Below are 19,535 nucleotides of genomic sequence, written 5' to 3'. Positions count from 1 at the left end.
CTACTAACAACACCATGTTAATTACCTCTTCATTTGTTTACTCTGTTGTAGAGAATTTAAATTTATCAACAAATATTCCAAATCACTCTCTTAATTTTCTGTAGTTTCTTATTTGAAAATTGAAAGTTGTATTTTAAACTTTAAATTGTTTTTAAAATGCAATAGTTTATATTCAACTGTCATGTAATTTTTTTATTAACAAAGTAAAATCTAATTACCTAATCACATTTAACAAGTAAATATTATTCTCCAGGTTCTACTGAATATATTTTGGCTGTACCTTAAATCACACTGCTACAAAACATTGATGCTCAAATTTTGGAAATAACAGGTCAACATCTAAATACATAATTTAATGTATGCTCTATTTTGGCAGAAACCATTCTTCATTTGTTTGCTATTCATTGAGATCAGCTGTATTTTGGTGGATGTAATACAACATACTCAGAAATTTGGAATAGGCTGACCTTGTGTACCTTTGCTAATGGAGAAGCGATGGTTAAAGTGCTGGTTTTCTCATTGGTGAAACACAGATAATATTACCACACCCATGTACGCACATGTGGATTTGTATTATTATGCTAATGGATAATTATATATTCAATTACACCTTTTTCTTCCAATAAACCTATAGAATGTTTGAAGCTAAACATTTTACTTTAGAAATCAAAACTCACCAGGTGGTGGTCGCACATGCCTTTAATCCCAGAACTTGGGAGGCAGAGGCAGGTGGATTTCTATGAGTTTGAGACCAGTCTGGTCTACCAGACCTAGTTCCAGGACAGGCTCCAAAGCTACAGAGAGACCCTGTCTCGAAAACACACACACACACACAAAGAAATTAAAACTCTTCAAATTCATTGTCTAATTTTTTATAAGTATATATGCATATGTTCATGTAAGAGCAATCAACATATATAACTATATATAAATATATAGTTATATTTGTACACACATATATGTGTGGTGAGTGTGTCTCTGTGTGTGTGTGATTTATTTAGGAGTATTTCTGGGGTTCAGCCTCAGTTTGGGTTCAGGTCCTGAGGAAAGGGGTGTTGGTACAAGGAACACTTCTGACCACTATGTGGATTGAAGTCAAGTGGTCACAAATATGTATATTATACATATACACACATATATATTATAACACACACATATATACTATATATACATATTACTAACTATATTCTATTCAGTCTTTATAGTGACACACACACACACACACACACACACACACACACACATATATATATATATATATATATATATATATATATATATATATATATATATATATAGGATTAGGACTAACAATTTGGTATTGGATACCAAATTAATAAATTGGTGTGCTCCTTCCTGATTAAGACTATTTTTCCGGCTCTCAGCATTCTCCATAGAAGGACAAAGCATTCTCCTATTTTCTGTAGTTCTTTGTGTAGTAGTGAGGTTTGTAGGCTTCCCCCATCCACTTTGACATCTCTATATTTGTTATTCTTTTATAGCTCATGTTTAGATACATTTTGGTGAAATATTAGATGTATAGCTTCTGATATTGCTTTCTAATCATTTTTGGTTTATTTTCTGAAGATTTTAAGATCTATGCTTTAAAGCACTCTTCAATGATCATATAATGTTCACTCTGCCTATCACAGAATGTGAGACTGGATTCTTTGACTCACTTTCATTTATGCACTCTGTACTGGTCATATATACTGAAGAACAAACATACCCAGGGATTCAAACATTTTGTGTGGCATCTGGAATGCATCTGATTTTATTGTGTGATTCTGTAGTGGTAATTCATCTCCTGTGAGGTGCTGGGTATTGAGCAAGTCTGTGAAAATGAACAAATCTTTTGAGTCAAATAAACATAGGTCACTTTGCAAAAATAAAATGACACATGGAGCTTAATCTGGAAAATAATTCACAACTCTCCTTTAATTTTAGGCTAAAATGTGAACTGCCAATCTGGGTACCATAGATGCCCAAGTCCACTGGGACTGAATTAGGTCATTGTACTCATTAGAAAAAGAGAAATTTGAGTTGAACCCTTAGAAATGGCATCATTTCAGATGGGAGAGAAATAAAAGCGGTAGAATTCTAGTTGCCTGTAAAGAGAAAAATTCTCAGAATGAGTGAACGTATAGGAGGAGAAGCACAGATGGTATTCAAGGAAGTAAGGGTAGCAACCAGATTATAAGGACAACATGAAATAGCCATCAGGTATCATCTCAGTTTGCTAAGGTCTCATTTTTCTTTTCAGACAATTCCCAAAGATGACTAAATAGTGGGATTGCTTGGAACATAAGAGTTTAACTTTGTTTTCTCCCCTGTTAAGTGATTCTGAAATATAAATGCTAACACCTAGACAGTTGAGCTTTCAGCTTACTGTGCTATGCCAAAAGGGAGCCATTAATAATGTCAGGATGTGTTAAAAGCCTAGAGAGGAAAGAAACTCTAAATGTGAACTTTCATAACAGCACCTGAAATAAATTTTTAGCTAATATCAGAAAAGTGACAGAGATGGAATTCTTTATAGAACAAAATTAAAACATTCTCAAGTTTAGAAATCCAGAAATGTAGATGACTTTATTGCTTAGAAGTAATGTACTGTGAATTAAACTGGGTAATTAAAGTCAATAAAGGGCAGTCACTAGAAATCTAAGTTATCTTAGTGAGATGATATTCCACTATTTTATGGTAAAATACTTGTTATATTTTGAAATATATTTTCTGAAATATTAGAAAATAACAATATCAAATTTTGCTTTTGTACTTGCCTAAGGAGAATACACACGTACAAGAAACATAAAATGTTTTTTCATGTGATTTTGATCAAAACCCAGTGCCATTGTCCTTGGCTTCTCAGTCAGCTAAAATTGCCATCCACATTCAGAGAGTCCGTTTTGATCACATGTTCATTCAGTCCCAGTCCAGCTGGACTTGGTGAGCTACCATTAGATCAGTCCCACTGTCTCAGTGGGTAGATCCACCCCTTGCAGTTCTGACTTCCTTGCTCATGTCCTCCCTCCTGCTCCTCATTTGGACCTTGGGAGCTCAGTCCAGTGTTCCAATGTGGGTCTCTGTCTCCATCTCCATCCATCGCCAGATGAAGGTTCTATGGTGATATACAAGATATTCATTAGTATGGCTATAGGATTTGTTCAACTATGTTCATAGCAGCATTATTTGTAATAGCCAGAACCTGGAAACAACCTAGATGCTCCTCAATGGAAGAATGGATAAAGAAAGTATGGAATATGTACGCATTAGTGTATTACTCAGTGGTTAAAAAAAAACAATGACATCTTGAATTTTGCATGCAAATGGATGGAAATAGAAAACACTATCCTAAGAGAGATAACCCAGACCCAAAAGATGAATATGGTATCTACCCACTCATAAGTGGATTCTAGCCATAAATAAAGGACATTGAGCCTATAATCCGTGATACTAGAGAAACTAAATAAAAAAGTGAACCCAAAGAAAAAACATATAGTTATCCTCCTGGATATTGGAAGGAGACAAGATTGCCAGACAAAAATTGGAAACTTGGGGGTGGGGGTGGGGTGGGGTAAGGGAAGATGGGGGAAAAGTGAGAAGGGGAATGGGGAGTGCTTGGGGGTATGGGACGGTTGGGATGGAGGAAGGGTGAATATGGGAGCAGGGAAGTAGATATCTTAATTAAGGGAGCCATTTTAGGGTTGGCAAGAGACTTGACTCTGTAACATTTTCAGGCAAGTGTTTTTCACTTTACAAAATTCCCTGTTATAGATTTACAGACATTAGTAAATGACCAATGGAATTAGCATCCTGTGAACATTTCCATTATTTCTCAGTGATGAAATGCATAGGTTTCTATAGAATCTACCATACCATTTGTTAAATGTTCTTCTATTGTCAGTAAAATAATCTAAAAGTCCATATGCTACAGGAAGACTCCAGTTAGATTCTCCATTGTGCACATGGCACAGGAGAATATGCCAGATAATACATTAGTCACTGTTTCCAGGTCTTCTCACATTCATACCACCACAACCACAGTGTATACTTGAATAGCAACTGAGAATTAGCAGGAAAATCATTGAAATTCTTCACTAACTTCTGCAAACAAAAATAATGAAGAAAGCAGCATAGGACAGTTTCCTCTAGTTATTTCAGAATCAAGTACAGAATTTGTATGTATATTTACAGATAAATTAATCCAGAGTTGAAAGAGAAGATGAATCATGATTACTTTTATAACCTGTCATAGTGAAAGAAAAAAAAAATTCTCTAAGTATACCTATATCAATATATGAGAAGAAAAGTTTGAAAATAAGCAATTTTTCATTATTTACTACTTCAATAAAGGTAAATTAATTAAAAATTATAAAGTGTTAATAAGAGGCAAATAGGTAGGAGAAGTTGGGAAATTTTCTCCCAATACAGGGATATTTGTAAAGGAACAAAAGTTGCGGGAACATTACTTTATCAATTACATCTATAAATGCATTAATGTATTTGTGTCTCAGTATTATTACATGTTTAATTTTCTCATAATTTGAAGTTAATCATTTCCACAATTTATGTGAAAATTATGAAAATATATTTTATTTCACAGAACAGTTACTCACTGTGTATTTCTCTTTCAAAGGAAAGAATATATTAGTGTCAGCAAAAAAAAAAAACAGAGGGTATAAGATTATTGGGGGTTGTGATATGTCTCAGCAGGTTTGGCAACTTAGCACAAAACCTAACAACTTAAGTTTAATTTTTGGAACCTGAATGGTAGGAAGGAATCCTAAAATATTTCCTCTGAACTGCATACATGTGCCTTGGAATATGTACATCCCCACACATGCAAATACAAAAACATATGCATACTTCACAAATAAATAAAAATTAAGTAAACATAATTAATATATCAAAGGACACAAAGAAGTAAATTAATAAAAAAAACACTTGCTTTTTAAATTAAAGACCATATTGTCATGTACAAGCCACTAGATGGTGCACTCTGCAACTTTGTTGATTTCATATTTTTTCCAAATTTTGCAAAATATATCTAATGTCTTACACATAAGAAATATTTTAAAATTACTTATTGCATTGTTAGAAATTTTGAGCATCTTCTAGCAAATTTATTAACTTCTGGTGCATAATTTCTACTTACCAAATTATATGTTATCTTATTTTCTTTGGAGAAATTAGACTTATGAGCACATACATAAATCTTTTTCTCACAAGATGTAAACATTGAAAATAAACATATGTGTGGATGTATATTGTAAAGACTTACAAATAAGGGGAAATATATTAATTCTGATCCTTAAATACAAATATAATTTACTAGGAAATATGAATCTACCATAACACATCACCTGTATCTAACGAATGATTCTGTTGCTTCCCTGTATATTAACTTCATGAAATGCTTTCAAGAACCTGACCTCATTCAGTTTCATTAAACAATAACTCCTGTGGCAGACTTCTTACTTATAGTGAACATATCAGGGCTCAACAACAGTGATAGTAATACATGACTTCATGGATCATTGATCTATGTTACATAGAACACATGTTAAATGAAGTCCTATTGTCATATTTAAAATCTGGTTATGGCATAGTCTTTCCTTGCTTGTGTGAAAACATTAAAAAAGTTTGCATAGTTCTGTTTATATTATTTAAAGATCAGAGTTAAATTTACTACTTAACTATAAAATTTAAATATCTTTGTAGTGATATGATAGGTACAGCAATGTCTATGTCTCAGTTCCTGATGTTTTATAAATTTACTTAATGATATATAATGTGTTTTACTATGTGATTAGTTGAAATAGTTGGAAAGAAAGATAACATATAAGTGATTGAGAGTATATTTTAGTTAAAAAACCATTTTCTTTATAAATACAATTACTGGGAGGCAAGCTAGAACCATATGCCTTAAATCTTTGGATTTTCTGAATGCAGAAAAAGTTACACTGCCCTTTTCAATCTCAAGTGCATTTGAATTTTAACTGATAAAGACTACTGTATTTTTTGATGGGAGTACTTATTTTTCAATTATAAATTTATTGCATACTACACATAATACAATTCACTTTCATTGTGATATCCACAGATTTTAATAAAGATCTTCTTTAAAATAAAAATAATTCATGTTTTATGACTTACAAAGACATAATGATTCCAATCTTCTGTATATTACTAGTGTGGTTTAAGCAGCTTGACATTCAAAGAATAAAGAAATATTTCTAGACTGTATGCCTTTAAGTAATCAGGGCAATAAAGATAGCACAACTGGTACAAGTAGTGGCCCAAATCAGATAACCACTCACCATTTTTTTTTTAGAAAATACTGGTCCTTTTAAATCCATCTTCTTGTTCTTTTTATTAATAGTAACTCTTCAGTACTCAATAGTATAATCTTTATCTTTGATTAACAAAGGAATATCAATAGTGTCTGAACTAAATTTTATCAACACGAAGTCTGGCTTGTTAAAGCATTACAAAAACTGATAATTACCGTGACAGATTAAAGTGTGAGCTTTAGGACAGTTGTGGTCCGGATGGGCAAAGAAAGAAGTCATGATTATACTAGAAGAAATATAATTAATGCAGAGTTGGACATTATTAATGTATGTGTTTTTTTTCAGTGCAATTCTTAATCAAAGAATACTTTCAAAACTAATTTGATAGTTTTCTCATATAAACACACATATATGCATGTGTGCAGAGCATAATAGATATTTTACTAAACTTGTCATAGAATACGAAAGATATCACACTTTTTTATTTAGGTGAATGAGTTTATAATATAAATAACAATTGGGCTTTATCTCTTAATCAATTACATTTTCCTATTACCATCATTATATTTGGAAACAACTTTTACTTTTTCAGTGATCCACAGAAGATTTAAATTTTGTTAATCCCATCATTAAATGAAATATTATTTCATAATCAATATCATAACTTCATTAAGATTCTAAGCATCAAAAGATACTAAAATAGTTCATTTTTCCAAGAGTTGTTTTAATGAGAGAGAACAATAAATTCTTTCTAAATTATATAATGTCTTTAAAAGTATTTTATTATACTTTAAGGGATGAATTTCAGAAGCATTATTTTACTCCTTTCAAATTGGAAGTCTATATGAATACTATTAAAGTAATTTTTATAATTTTATAAAACAGTATTACAATCAAAAAATTATGTAGCTTATTAATAAAAAGTTACTTCTTCTTTATTCATAGAGGTTTTACCTGATCATAGAATTAAATTTTTGAATATCAGGTATAGGTTATAACTTCAATGACATCATCATTGTAATCAATTGTATGTAAGTTTGAAAAGTGGGGATTCTTAATACAAATGTGTATATTGTAAGTAAAAATTAAATTAATATAAATGAAACATATAAAACATATCTCATCATATTCAATGGTGTATTTTGCTTAGTATAAATAGGATATTTCACTTTGCTCTTAGTGCATTTTTTATTATCATTATTGCTGAATATAGCAGCATTTGTTTGTAATTCTAGACCTTTGATAAGATCTGCAGACCAAAACTGTAACACTTAAAGCTGTTTTTATATTTTATTCTTTCATATGCAAGAGAGAAACAGAGGGAAATAGGGGGTCAACTTTTTTGAAGAATTTGTTTGAAAGCCTGGGCAGTGGGATAATATTCAGAGAATGTCAGCATTGTACTTGCTTGAAATATATATGTCTATACCAAAACATTGCTGATCAAGAAAAGTTTTACAAAGTATCCTAAAATGGGCTTGTCTTTTACTTTTTATTCATACAGCAATAAGCAAAAATGGGGTTTAATAGAGATAACATATCTAGTTCAAACTGCAGAAGTATGAACTGAGAGTTCTAAATGCTAATGTAATTGTAATTTAAAGTATTATTAGATTCAAACAATAATAAGCAAAAGTTGATTAACTGTAAATTAGTGTTTGGGCATGGACTTAGCATGCATGACCTTTCGTTAGCCAAAACTCATTTGATAGATTTGAGTATTGATAGTACTGTGAAATATGAAGACAAAAGAAAATTGTGTACCATATACATTTACCAAAGACTTGGTATACATGAGAAACAATTCCAGATGTGATTTATAAAGTATTTTACTCAGTGATACTGAAAAATAAAATTGGATGTTTATATATGGGGAACAAGGTTTTTTAATAGATAAAAATTAATTTTGGGAGTAACCTATATGTTTATGTGTTCAATAGATATTAATATAAATCTTATTTTATATTGTTCTAGACATTGGTTTTTAAATTTATGAAAGTAGTTGTTGCTTTAACTATCTAACCTGTTTCACTTATGACTAATTGCCATTGTTTATATATTGTAAAATTTGGCCTTAATGCACAGAATGGTCTAGGAATACAAGTGATCTGCATATGTATATAGGATGAAGAAAAATACATGCAAATTCAGATTTTTCTCAAAGAGTTATTAAGACTAAATTGAACAAAGGTATGGTAGTGGATGTCTTTAATCTGAGCACTCCACAGCAAAGGCAGGTGAATTTCTATGAGTTTGATGTAAACCTGGTCTACTTAGTGAATTCTGAACTAACCATGGCTACATCATGAGTGAAAGCAGTTTAATAAAGAAAGAATCCATTGATCAAAGAGATGCTCCTAGCAGGTATTTTCAGAGTAACAATAAGGATTCTTATATTTTCTACCAATTATATTGTTATATATAAAGGTTTATTTGCTATGTTAATTTCATAACAGCATCAGATATATTATTTATTTAATATAATACCCCTAACAATCAGGTCACCAAAAATTTATTTTCTAAAACGTGGATATGAATGGTATTATTTGCCTCACTGAAAGCTCTACATCCTTCAGTGTTAAATTCTGGTTTGGTTTTTGCGCTATTTATGTAAAGTCTTTTAGTTTATCTTTGGATTTCAGTTAGCAAATCACATGGCATATACGTAGAGGCTGCTTCATTTCTTAATTTCTAATGGCTTTTCTTTGATTTTCTTGCTTTATGTATAGTCCTGTATTAAGAGTGTTGAAAAATGTATAGCTTTGCATTCTACCTGAACAGAATATGTAGTCTTTCCATTTTAATATACTATTTATTTATATGTTCTCAATAACTTGTAGAGATAATGCTCCTATTTTAAAACCATTATGTGTTTTCATTATGAGAATATAGTAAAAATTAGTGATTTATTTTTATGTGTATGGGTTTTTTGTTTGCATGTATTTTGTCTATGGTGTCATTGCATAGAGCAAATAGATGTCAGAAGACAGTATTGGATCCCCTAGAACTAGATGTATATGTTGTTCTGAGATGCCATGTGTGTGCTGAGAGTTGAACTATAATCCTCTGCAAGAGCATTCAGAGATTTTAATAGCTGAGAGCAAGCTCTGGTAGAGGCATCTGTCTCTTGGAGCAGCTACATGGATTCTTTTTGACTCCACCTTCTTTGTTCCAGCATTCAGTATAGTTATCCTGCCTAGGTGTATTCTGTCTGATCACAGGCGAAAGCAGCTTCTGTATTCATTGAATAATAAAAGCAAAACATATAAAGAAGGACTTCCCACATCGTCTCCCTTTTTTCTGTATGAATAAAAAATAAAGTTTTAACTTTAACATAGCAAGATTACATACAACAAAACAGTAATCAAGGAAAATTTATAGTTGCAATATTTAGTCCATTTTCATTTAGCAAATTAAGGAAAATACTCTATCATCTATCTTATCTTTGTGAGTCTGAAGTTTTATCTCTAATCCATCTTTTATAATTGTAACTATGTTTCTTCAATGCCATCAAAGATTCGAGAAGGAAATAATATTACCTAAATTAACATGAAGCTCATTGTAAACAGCTTCCAAAACTCTAGATGGCAGAGACATCTCACTGCCTGGACAGTCACCCAAAGTTCTTCTGTATCATTGGAACATCCATATACAGCCTATTGGGCCCATAGTATCTGCCTATACTTTCCCATAAAGAAGAAAATTTCAAACAGTTCCAACTATATTGGATGTTTGTCAGTCACTTTCTTCTGTGTACTGGAGAATATTTTGCAGTCTCTTTCCTACGCAGGAAATCTGAAGGACTGTCTCACCATTAGGCAAGTTCTGCAGTCATTTTTCTGTGGGTCCTGCATGCCCAGTTCATACAGCATAACATCAAACAGTCCAGGCAAGAGCAGTTTCTTGCCCAAATGACTAACAATCTCCATAATCTTTGATATCTATCATCATCTTGAAGTAGATTGGTGCTGCCAGGAGCACATGCATCTCATTGTCATGAAATTCCTAAGTTCTTAAAACATTTAAAATGGCATATTCTATAGTTCTTTGAAAATTTTAAAAATTATCCATCTAACTGAAATATATATCTATATATCTAGAAAACCTATCTAACATGAATATAAGCTTGATTATTACAGATGACTTCTATTAGCCTCTATTTCTTAATTATACATTACATTTTTAAATGAATTGCAAAACACAATACCTTAATCAAGAGCAGAAACATACATATAACTTAATTAACCTTAAATTTTAAACAATAGATCAAGATACATACCAATGCAAAGTATTTATCTCTATAGCATATCTACTTTTAAGTGTAAACAAACATTTAAAAACAATATTTGAGTAATTTGAGTGTAGTTCTCTCCAAACTGTGTCCTGCTTTTCTGTTGGACAAAGTATTTGGGGGGGGGGTGTTAATGGAGACCTGTCAGGTGATCTTAGTCCGCCAAACCACATTAGTCTGGAAGGAATCCACAGGTTCTGATCCTCTGTGGAAACAAAAGAAGAACCTCTTTTCCAAGCCAACACATTCTTAGGCCCAAATTTTGAAAGCAAGATACTTTTAAAATACATATGCTGTCCTAACTTAGCAGCCCTTACAATGTAGTATCTCTCTGTACTTAGCTCCTTCACAGTGAAAAAATTCAAATAAAACAAAATAATATACATAGTCCAGACTCTCTGTTTATATTCCATCTTTATATGGCTTATTTTTCTTTACTCCTTTACTCTATGGCTTTCTGTACTGTGTCTCTTAAAGACTTAGCTCTTTTCTTAAACAATTTACTACTTTTTATAGTTCTCTATACTCTTTTTCTTCTCTGTGGCAAGCCTATGTACATTCATCCAACACTATGAACCATATAGAGGTCTTTTACATCTGACTTTTTTTCCTTTATTGCATGACTATCTTTAATTACTTTTTGATCAGGACTACCTTTTCCCCCAAATTCTATGCAGACATGGCTAGGATCAACTCTGCTGCCCTCCTGTTGGGTTTGCCCACTCTAACATGGCAGAAGGATATTCACTGCCTCTGAGAGCCATGCATATCACCCCATTTTCAGGCACACAATGGATCTATGATGCCATTAAGCATGTTGTAGTACTGTGTTCACAAACCCCATTTAAATGTTCTGTAGCCTGACCTCCTGAAAGAGTCAGAGCTGCTTTTGCTGGTGTACCATATTTAAAGAAACTGCATTTTTTGGCTGATAATGCTGAATCATAAAGACCTCATTTAAATGAGCTGTGGTGCTCCTTCTTACCACCAATAGAGTCTGTCCAAAGGGAAAAAATTGCAGCTAAACTTTGTGTGTGTGTGTGTGTGCCTAGAATTTTTTATAAACTCTCTCAGGTTTTAGTTGGCACACATTGGCACTCCAATTTGTTGAGGGAGGTTGTTTGTTTGTTCCTGGCTGCTCATACTTGCAATAATCACTCTGAAACTATATTATTTGCAATACTGTTAGGCCAATATATTAAGTGTATTTCTACCTAGCTCTTATATTCTAAAGTAACCCATCTCCATTAATGTGTTCATTACCCCAAGTTTATAGCCTACTGGCAAAATTTTGGTGGGCTCCTTGCAGAGGCATCTTGTTGTGGCTACATGCCTTCTCTTTGACTCCACTTGCTTTCTCCCAGAATTCAGTTTAGTTTTCCTGCCTAGATATAATCTACCCTATCATAGGCCAAAAATCTTCTTTATTCATTAACCAATAAAAGAAACACATATACAGAAGGACTTCTCAGGTCAAAGAATAGAACTGTAGAAGTAGTTGAGAACTCACATATGATCTATAAGTTCTAGGCAGAGAGTGAATCTGGGTGTCATATTTGTTTTTGAAAACTTAAAACCCGTCCCCAGTGACTCACTTTTTTCAGCAAATTAATATCTTAATCACTTCTAAACAGCAAGTGTGTACTAAACATTAACTATATGAGACGACATTATCATTATTTAACAAAGTATTTCATAGTTTCAAACACTGTAGTGCTGCTAAAATAATGACAATACTATTAATAGCCAACGTTTTTTTTAATCCTTACTACATAACTGTGTATTAACTTAATTAGATATTATAACCACCTTGTCATGTTAATAGTGTTATTACTGGTGTTTTACAAATAAACATACTCATTCACAAAGTGCTTAAATAATTTACCCAGTAAGACAAGCTACAGAATTAATAACAGTGAAACTGCATTTAAGCTAAGCAATTTACATTGTGTGATTAAGAATTTAGCTGCTTTTGTTGTCACAGAGTAGATGTTTGATAAAATTTCACAATTAAACTCTTTACCAATTATAATTTTCTTAATCTTTCAAAACAACAAATGATAATCCATAATACAAACAAAACTCTCTTAAATACAGAACTCTGCTGAGATTAAAGCAGTCAGACAGATAAATGGAATCATTGTCTGGTTTATATTGCATTGGAAACTGAAGATAACAACTTCAACAAAGTCAAATTTCTAAAAAGAAAGTTTCCAAGATAAGTTCACAGCAGTAATAATGTAAACAAGCTTAAATACAGAGAAGATGCCTGGGTATGCACACCTCTAGGTAAATGAAATAACTTTCAAAATGAAACTCAGATCCTATCTCATCCAGTTTTAATGTGAGCCGTTGACAATTAGAGACCTCATAGACCATTCAGGAAGTGTGCTTTTCTATGTGTCTTAGGAGACTCTGACAGCTTCATAGATACTGATTGGCTAGGCTGTGGTAAATATGAAGTTTCATTTTACAGCTCTGCTAACATGGCAACTAAATATGAACAAATTATTCTATGAGAAAATAATGCTTCTTAGTGAAGAAGGAGATGATATTGTTTGGATATTATGACTGTTATATGTATCTATGCTATCTCTATTCCATTTTATAGAATCTAGTTTTTTAGGAAGCAAAGGTAACTGTGTTTTATCTTGTCACTCTAAATTTTAATCTCTAGGAACTACTTATTGTGATATATAATACTTAGAAGTTTTTTGTTGGTTTTATTGAGCTATATATTTTTCTCCATTCCCCTTCTATCTCTCTTCCTTCCCACTTCCTATCTACCCTCTCCCATGATCCGCATATGACCAATTTACTTGAAAGATCTTTATTTTTCTACTTCTCAAGTATATTAGGGTCTTCTTTGTTGTCTAGATTCTCTGGGATTGTGAATTGTAAACTGATTTTTCTCTGCTTTATGTCTAAAAGCCATTCATGAGTCAGTACATATTATATTTCTCTTTCTGAGTCTGGGTTACCTCACTAAATATGATGAAATTTAAATCTATACAATTTGCACAGTGATTTCAAGATGTCATTTTTCCAGCTGTATATTACTTCATTTTATAAATTACCACATCCCTCTATTCATTCTTCAGTCGAAGGACATTTAGGTTGTTTCCAGGTTCTGGCTATGACAAATCTGCTATAAACATAGTTGAGCACATGTCCTTGTGGTATGATTGAGAATCCTTTGAGTATATACATAAAAGTGGCATTTCTGGGTCTTGAGGTATATTGTTTCATAGTTATCTGAGAAATTGCCATATTGATTTCCAAAACAGCTGTGCAAGTTTACATTACCACCGGAAATGGAGGAGTGTTTCCTTGACCCCACATTCTCTCCAGTATAAGCTGTCATCAGTGCTTTTGATTTTCGCCATTCTGATAGGTATAAGATGGAATCTCAGAGTGGTTTTGATTTGCATTTCTCTAATAGCCAAGGATGTCGAACATTTACTTAAATGTCTTTCAGCCATTTTAGATTCATCTATTGAGAGTTCTTTAAGTCTGTACCCCATTTTATTTGATTATTTGTTTTTTTTGATGCCCAGTCTCTTGACATGTTTATGTAGTTTGGAGATCAGCCCTCTGTCTCATGTGGGGTTGGTAAAAATCTTTTCCTATTCTGTAGGCTGCCTTTGTGTCTGTTGACTGTGTCCTTTGCTTTACCGAAGCTTTTCAGTTTAAGGACGTCCCATTTATTTATCGTTTCTCTCAGTGTCTACGCTATCAGGGTTATATTTAGGAAGTTGCCTCCTGTGCCAATGTGTTCAAGTGTACTTCCAACTTTCTCTTCTCTGAGGTTCAGTGTGATTAGCTCTTTGCCAATAGATATGGCTCTATTTTCATTCTTCCACATGTTCATAACCAGTTATGCAAGCACCATTTGATGAATATGCTTTCTTTTTCTTTTCATTTTATTTTTTTTCCTCTTGGTCAAAAATTAGGAGTTGGTATGTGTGTGGATTGATATCTGGGTCTTTGAATTAGTTCCATTCGTCCTCTTGTCTGCTTTTATGTCAATAGCAGGCTGTTTTCAGTGCTATGGCACTGTGGTAGAGGTTGAAGTCAGGGATTGTGATAACTCCAGAAGTTTCAGGATTGTTTGGGCTGTCCTGGGCTGCATAGGTAGAATTCGCATAGTAAAAATGACAATCTTACCAAAAAAATCTACACATATATTTCAGTGTCCATCAAAATCCCAGCAAAATTCTTCATTGACCTTGAAAGAACAATACTCAAGTTCTTATGGAAAAGTACTTTAGATTTAAATAGGTGATATTTTTCATTCATTCTTTGAAAATTTCTTAATACATGCAATAAATTTGATCATGTCTACTACATATTTCCCTCTTCAACTCCCTTCATAAGTTCCCAAAATGTTTCCCTGCTAGTTTCTTTTTTTTTCTTTTTCTTTTCTTTTTTTTTCTTCTTTTTTTTTTATTTTTACTTTTCGAGACAGGGTTTCTCCGTAGCTTTTGGTTCCTGTCCTGGAACTAGCTCTTGTAGACCAGGCTGGCCTCGAACTCAGAGAGATCTGCCTGCCTCTGCCTTTCGAGTGCTGGGATTAAAGGCGTGTGCCACCACCGCCCGGCTCCCTACTAGTTTCTTGTCTTTAATTATATAATTGTTTTTGTCAAATAGGTATGGTTAGGCATGAGCATGCGTATGGGGCCATCCACTGCAGCGTGCCATTCCTATTAGTGGGAACATTAAAAAAAGAATGATTCTTCCTCTCACAGCACCTACTCACAACTAATTATTTCTCAGTAACTTATGGGACTCGTAGAGTTCCTCCTCCATAATAGAGAACAATATTATAGTAATTTAGAAGAATTCTTGCTTAAACATAATTTTATTATTATATGTTTGTTTCAAATCATGTAAAAATTCATATGAGACAATAAGCTACATTTCAATCTAATTAGAATGAGTATCTTAATAGTATATAATAATGCAATAAATATCAAAGAATAGTTGTAACACATAACCTTATAGTCAGTTTTACTTTTAGTACATGATATTTAAATATTTTGGCAGAAGTAATTAAAAAGGTCATTATTTAAAATTTAATTCCAAGAATTTAAGGGAGAACATGTAAACTTCATACACTATTGGAAGCAATGTAAAGTACAGCCACTGCTGTGGAACAATAAGAAAATTCCTCAAACAACTAAATAGCATTACTATATGGCTAGCATTTGTACTTCAAATGATACATGTATTTGAAAACCATATAGTATTAGTTAAAATTATGACTGAAATAACTAAGGAGAAATAATTTATTTTTACTTATGCATTTGGGATGGTAATAATTAGCATCCATGGCATCAACAATAGAAATTTTGAGATAACATATTCATCTGCAAAAATGAAAATCTGATTGCTAGTGAATTTCTTAGTAACGAGTGGCAAACTTATCTAAAATATACTGTACAATAAACATAATTTTATGAGAAATAAACAAAATAATCTACCATGATTCTATAGAATACTGAGTGGTATTTTCAGTACTATTTTTTATATATGGTTAAAAATGAGAAGATTTGTTATAATTAGATTGACTTATGAAGAGGTAAAATGTTTATGCTATTACTGAATCAATATCATTCATAATTGGGAGAGATAGTAAATAATAAACACTGATTAAATAAAGATGTATAAACACCTTGGATAGTTGCTTCAGACATTATCCTTAATCTATGTCTTTGCAGACACATTGAGTTTCAGTACTCATTCATGAATGTTTAAATCTCATAAATTCATTTATATATTTTTATTTATTAAAAATTAAATATATTTATTAAATAATTATATATCAATATATTTAATAAATAAATATATTTATTAATATATATTAACACACACATATATATGTATATGTGTATATATATATATATATATATATACATACGTACGTACGTGTGTGTGTGTGTGTGTGTGTGTGTGTGTGTGTGTGTGTGTATCTTATCTCTGGACACCTACCATTTTGCCAGCTCTGAAAGTTCAAATTCTGATTATTTGACAAATAAAAATTCATTCTTTGAGACTGATAATAGGCCATTGTATTAAAAATGTATGCTATCTTTTCTTGGTCATAAAATTGAATGTACTCCCCTCTGTATTTACAAATACTGTATCCAACTTTCTGTGATTCTTCGCTTTCTAACAGGTTGTCTGTGAAAGCTTTGCATTATTGTGAACAGGGAACCAAAACAAAAGTAGAAAAAGGGACATTGAAGATAATAATTACTTAGAAAGATAGACATAGTTCATTTGTTACATAGTTTCTATATCCTTTAAAAATCAGAATAAATCTGTAACTATGAATGTTCTAAAATATTGAGTCTTAACTGCTAATTGAGGAAAATTACAAAGAAAACAATCTTAAATAAATTGAATTCTGAGTTGATCTTGGTTGTTTTAATCAATTAGGTGAACTGAACTAAATTAAGATATCCCTTTTAAGAACCACCAAATTTATTGACTTATCATTTATACATATTGGCATGATGTCATATGGATAATCTGTATGCTGTTTTTAATTAAATAATTTCTAATGAATTTAATTTATCCTGTTTTAAATAACAAATGTGTTCATATAAAATATAAAAACCTGATGATTCAAAATTTGATGAAATGTATATGATATCAAAAAATATCTAATGAAAAATGTAAGTATTTTTGCTAATGCCTATGTGGGTTAAGTCAAGCTTTTAAAAGCAATCCATGTTTAATATGGTTGCTCTTGATGTTACATAAATTTTATAGTACTTTTAAATTTGTTCGTTCAATCACTGAAATCAGAGCAAAACAATATAATGTTACACTAGTAATACTGACACAGTTTTGTAGAAAATGTTATAAATGTGAAGTAATCAAATTAGAGCTGATTTTTTGTCTTTGTTTTTGTTTTGTTTTGCTTCCCTTGCTTCCCAAATCAGAAGAAATCTGAAGGGAGAAAAACAGGAAAGGTAAGACAACAAAATATTTTTTAAATGTTGTATTTTTATTTATTTTGCTTAACCTTAGCTATTGCTTTATGTAGTTAAAAACTATCAGTATTTAGTATGACATATATTATGGTTCTGACTTAGAAAAGCTTTATATTGAGCTGTCTTGATATGCTGTATTACTTACATAGTTCTAGATCTAATTTCCAGGACTTATTTTATATTTTCCCAATACTTTCTTTTCTCACTGTTTTAAAATTAAACATACTTTTAACATTATTAGTTTGTAGATGTCTAGGTAATACATGTTTTGTGTGATAAATTTTAGCTATAAAAAGCTGTAATTTTATGTCAGTTCTCATTATATCAGAAATCATGGAAAATTAGTGAATATGAGTGAGGAAACTCTGGTAGCATCAAACAAAGAAAATTAAAAATATCCTACTAATTTATAATCAACAAAATATTACTTTTTGAGGAACAAATTTGTAGAATATCAAATTTCAATGTGAAAATCTTTAATTCTGAGAATAATATGAGAATTAAGTCTTCTGAATAATGTTTTTCTTTTTTTTCTTTTTTTTTTTTTTTTGATTTTGGTTTTTTGAGACAGGGTTTCTCTGTAGCTTTGGTGCCTGTCCTGGAAATAGCTCTTGTAGTCCAGCATGGCCTCTAACTCACAGAGATCCAGCTGACTCTGCCTCCCGACTGCTGGGATTAAAGGCATGTACCACCATTTCCAGGAGCTTCTGAGTAATGTTAGCTTTCCAGAAGCATTAAAATAAAATATAAATATGATTTACACATTCTACCAAATTTTAATTCTCTCCTTAATTAACTAGTTGAACACAAGTATTAAGTAACTATTCTTTTATATGACAAACTTCCTAGCATTATATCTTGGGTTTCTTATCATGTTTTCAGATTGAATGAACAATAGTAACATTGAACTTCTAACAAATGATATTACATTAAGCCATTAACAAATATTCATTCAAGGTACCAGCATAAGGCTGTTTTTACCAATAGACTAAATATATATAATTTTCACTATGAACTATTTTACTGTGGTTTCATGGGTCAAATCTGACATTGGAAGAATAATTAGATGAACTAGACTCTGCCAAAAAGTCTTGAGCTACATCTGATGCCCTTACACACTTTTATGAAGTGTGAGAACTTCCTAAAAATGGAATTTTACTAGAATGTCAAAGTTAATTAGCATTAATGTTTGAAGGAAAAAGTAAAATAACAGTATCAGACTATAAATCAATATACTTTCCCAAAAGTTTTCAAATGTCTTTATGAACTGTCTTTAAAGTCACTATGTCCTTAGAATGTTGAAATTTTAAAACTTAATCCACTCAGAAGACCAAAGTTCATAAAAAGAATAATAGAATTGTCCATTTAAAACACAAAACCAAATATAATTTTTAATAAAATGGCACTAGCTACAAGCGAAAGAAGATTGACAGAGAGAAAGTAGAAACTTTATTTTTTTATTTTTTTAATTTATTTTTACTTAAAAATTTCCACCTCCTCCCCTCCTCCTATTTCCCTTCCCCTCGCCCTATCCCCCTTCCTCTCCCTATTCCAGTCCAAAGAGCAGTCAGGGTTCCCTGTCCTGTGGGAAGTCCAAGGTCCTCCCAGTCCATCCAGCTCTAGGAAGGTGAGCATTCAAACAGACTAGGCTCCCACAAAGCCAGTACATGCAGTAGGATCAAAACACAGTGCCATTGTCCTTGGCTTCTCAGTCAGCCCTCCTTTTCCAAAAGGTTCAGAGTCCTGTTTGATCAGTCCCAGTCCAGCTTGCTTTGGTGAACTCCCATTAGATCAGCCCCATTGACTCAGTGGGTGGGCGCACCCCTTGCGGTCCTGACTTCCTTGCTCATGTTCTCCCTCCTTCTGCTCCTCATTTGGGCCTTGGGAGCTCAGTCCAGTGCTCCAAAATGGGTCTCTGTTTCTAGCTTCATCCATGGCCAGATGAAGGTT

General features: G+C 32.1%; 1 protein-coding gene across 2 annotated transcripts in view; it reads left to right on the top strand.

The window, feature by feature from the left end:
• Pcdh11x (protocadherin 11 X-linked) overlaps window positions 1-19,535 on the top strand; it is a 607,940-nt gene that overhangs the window by 281,251 nt on the left and 307,154 nt on the right. For both annotated transcript variants that reach the window (XM_075957257.1, XM_075957256.1), the window contains exon 5: window positions 17,535-17,564. In XM_075957257.1, the coding sequence (XP_075813372.1) occupies window positions 17,535-17,564 (30 nt within the window). The remainder of the gene's footprint in view (window positions 1-17,534; window positions 17,565-19,535) is intronic.

The sequence above is a fragment of the Microtus pennsylvanicus genome, chromosome X (assembly GCF_037038515.1).
Source record: "Microtus pennsylvanicus isolate mMicPen1 chromosome X, mMicPen1.hap1, whole genome shotgun sequence".
Classification (NCBI taxonomy): Eukaryota; Metazoa; Chordata; class Mammalia; order Rodentia; family Cricetidae; genus Microtus; species Microtus pennsylvanicus.
This window is presented reverse-complemented; position numbering and strand designations above follow the sequence as displayed.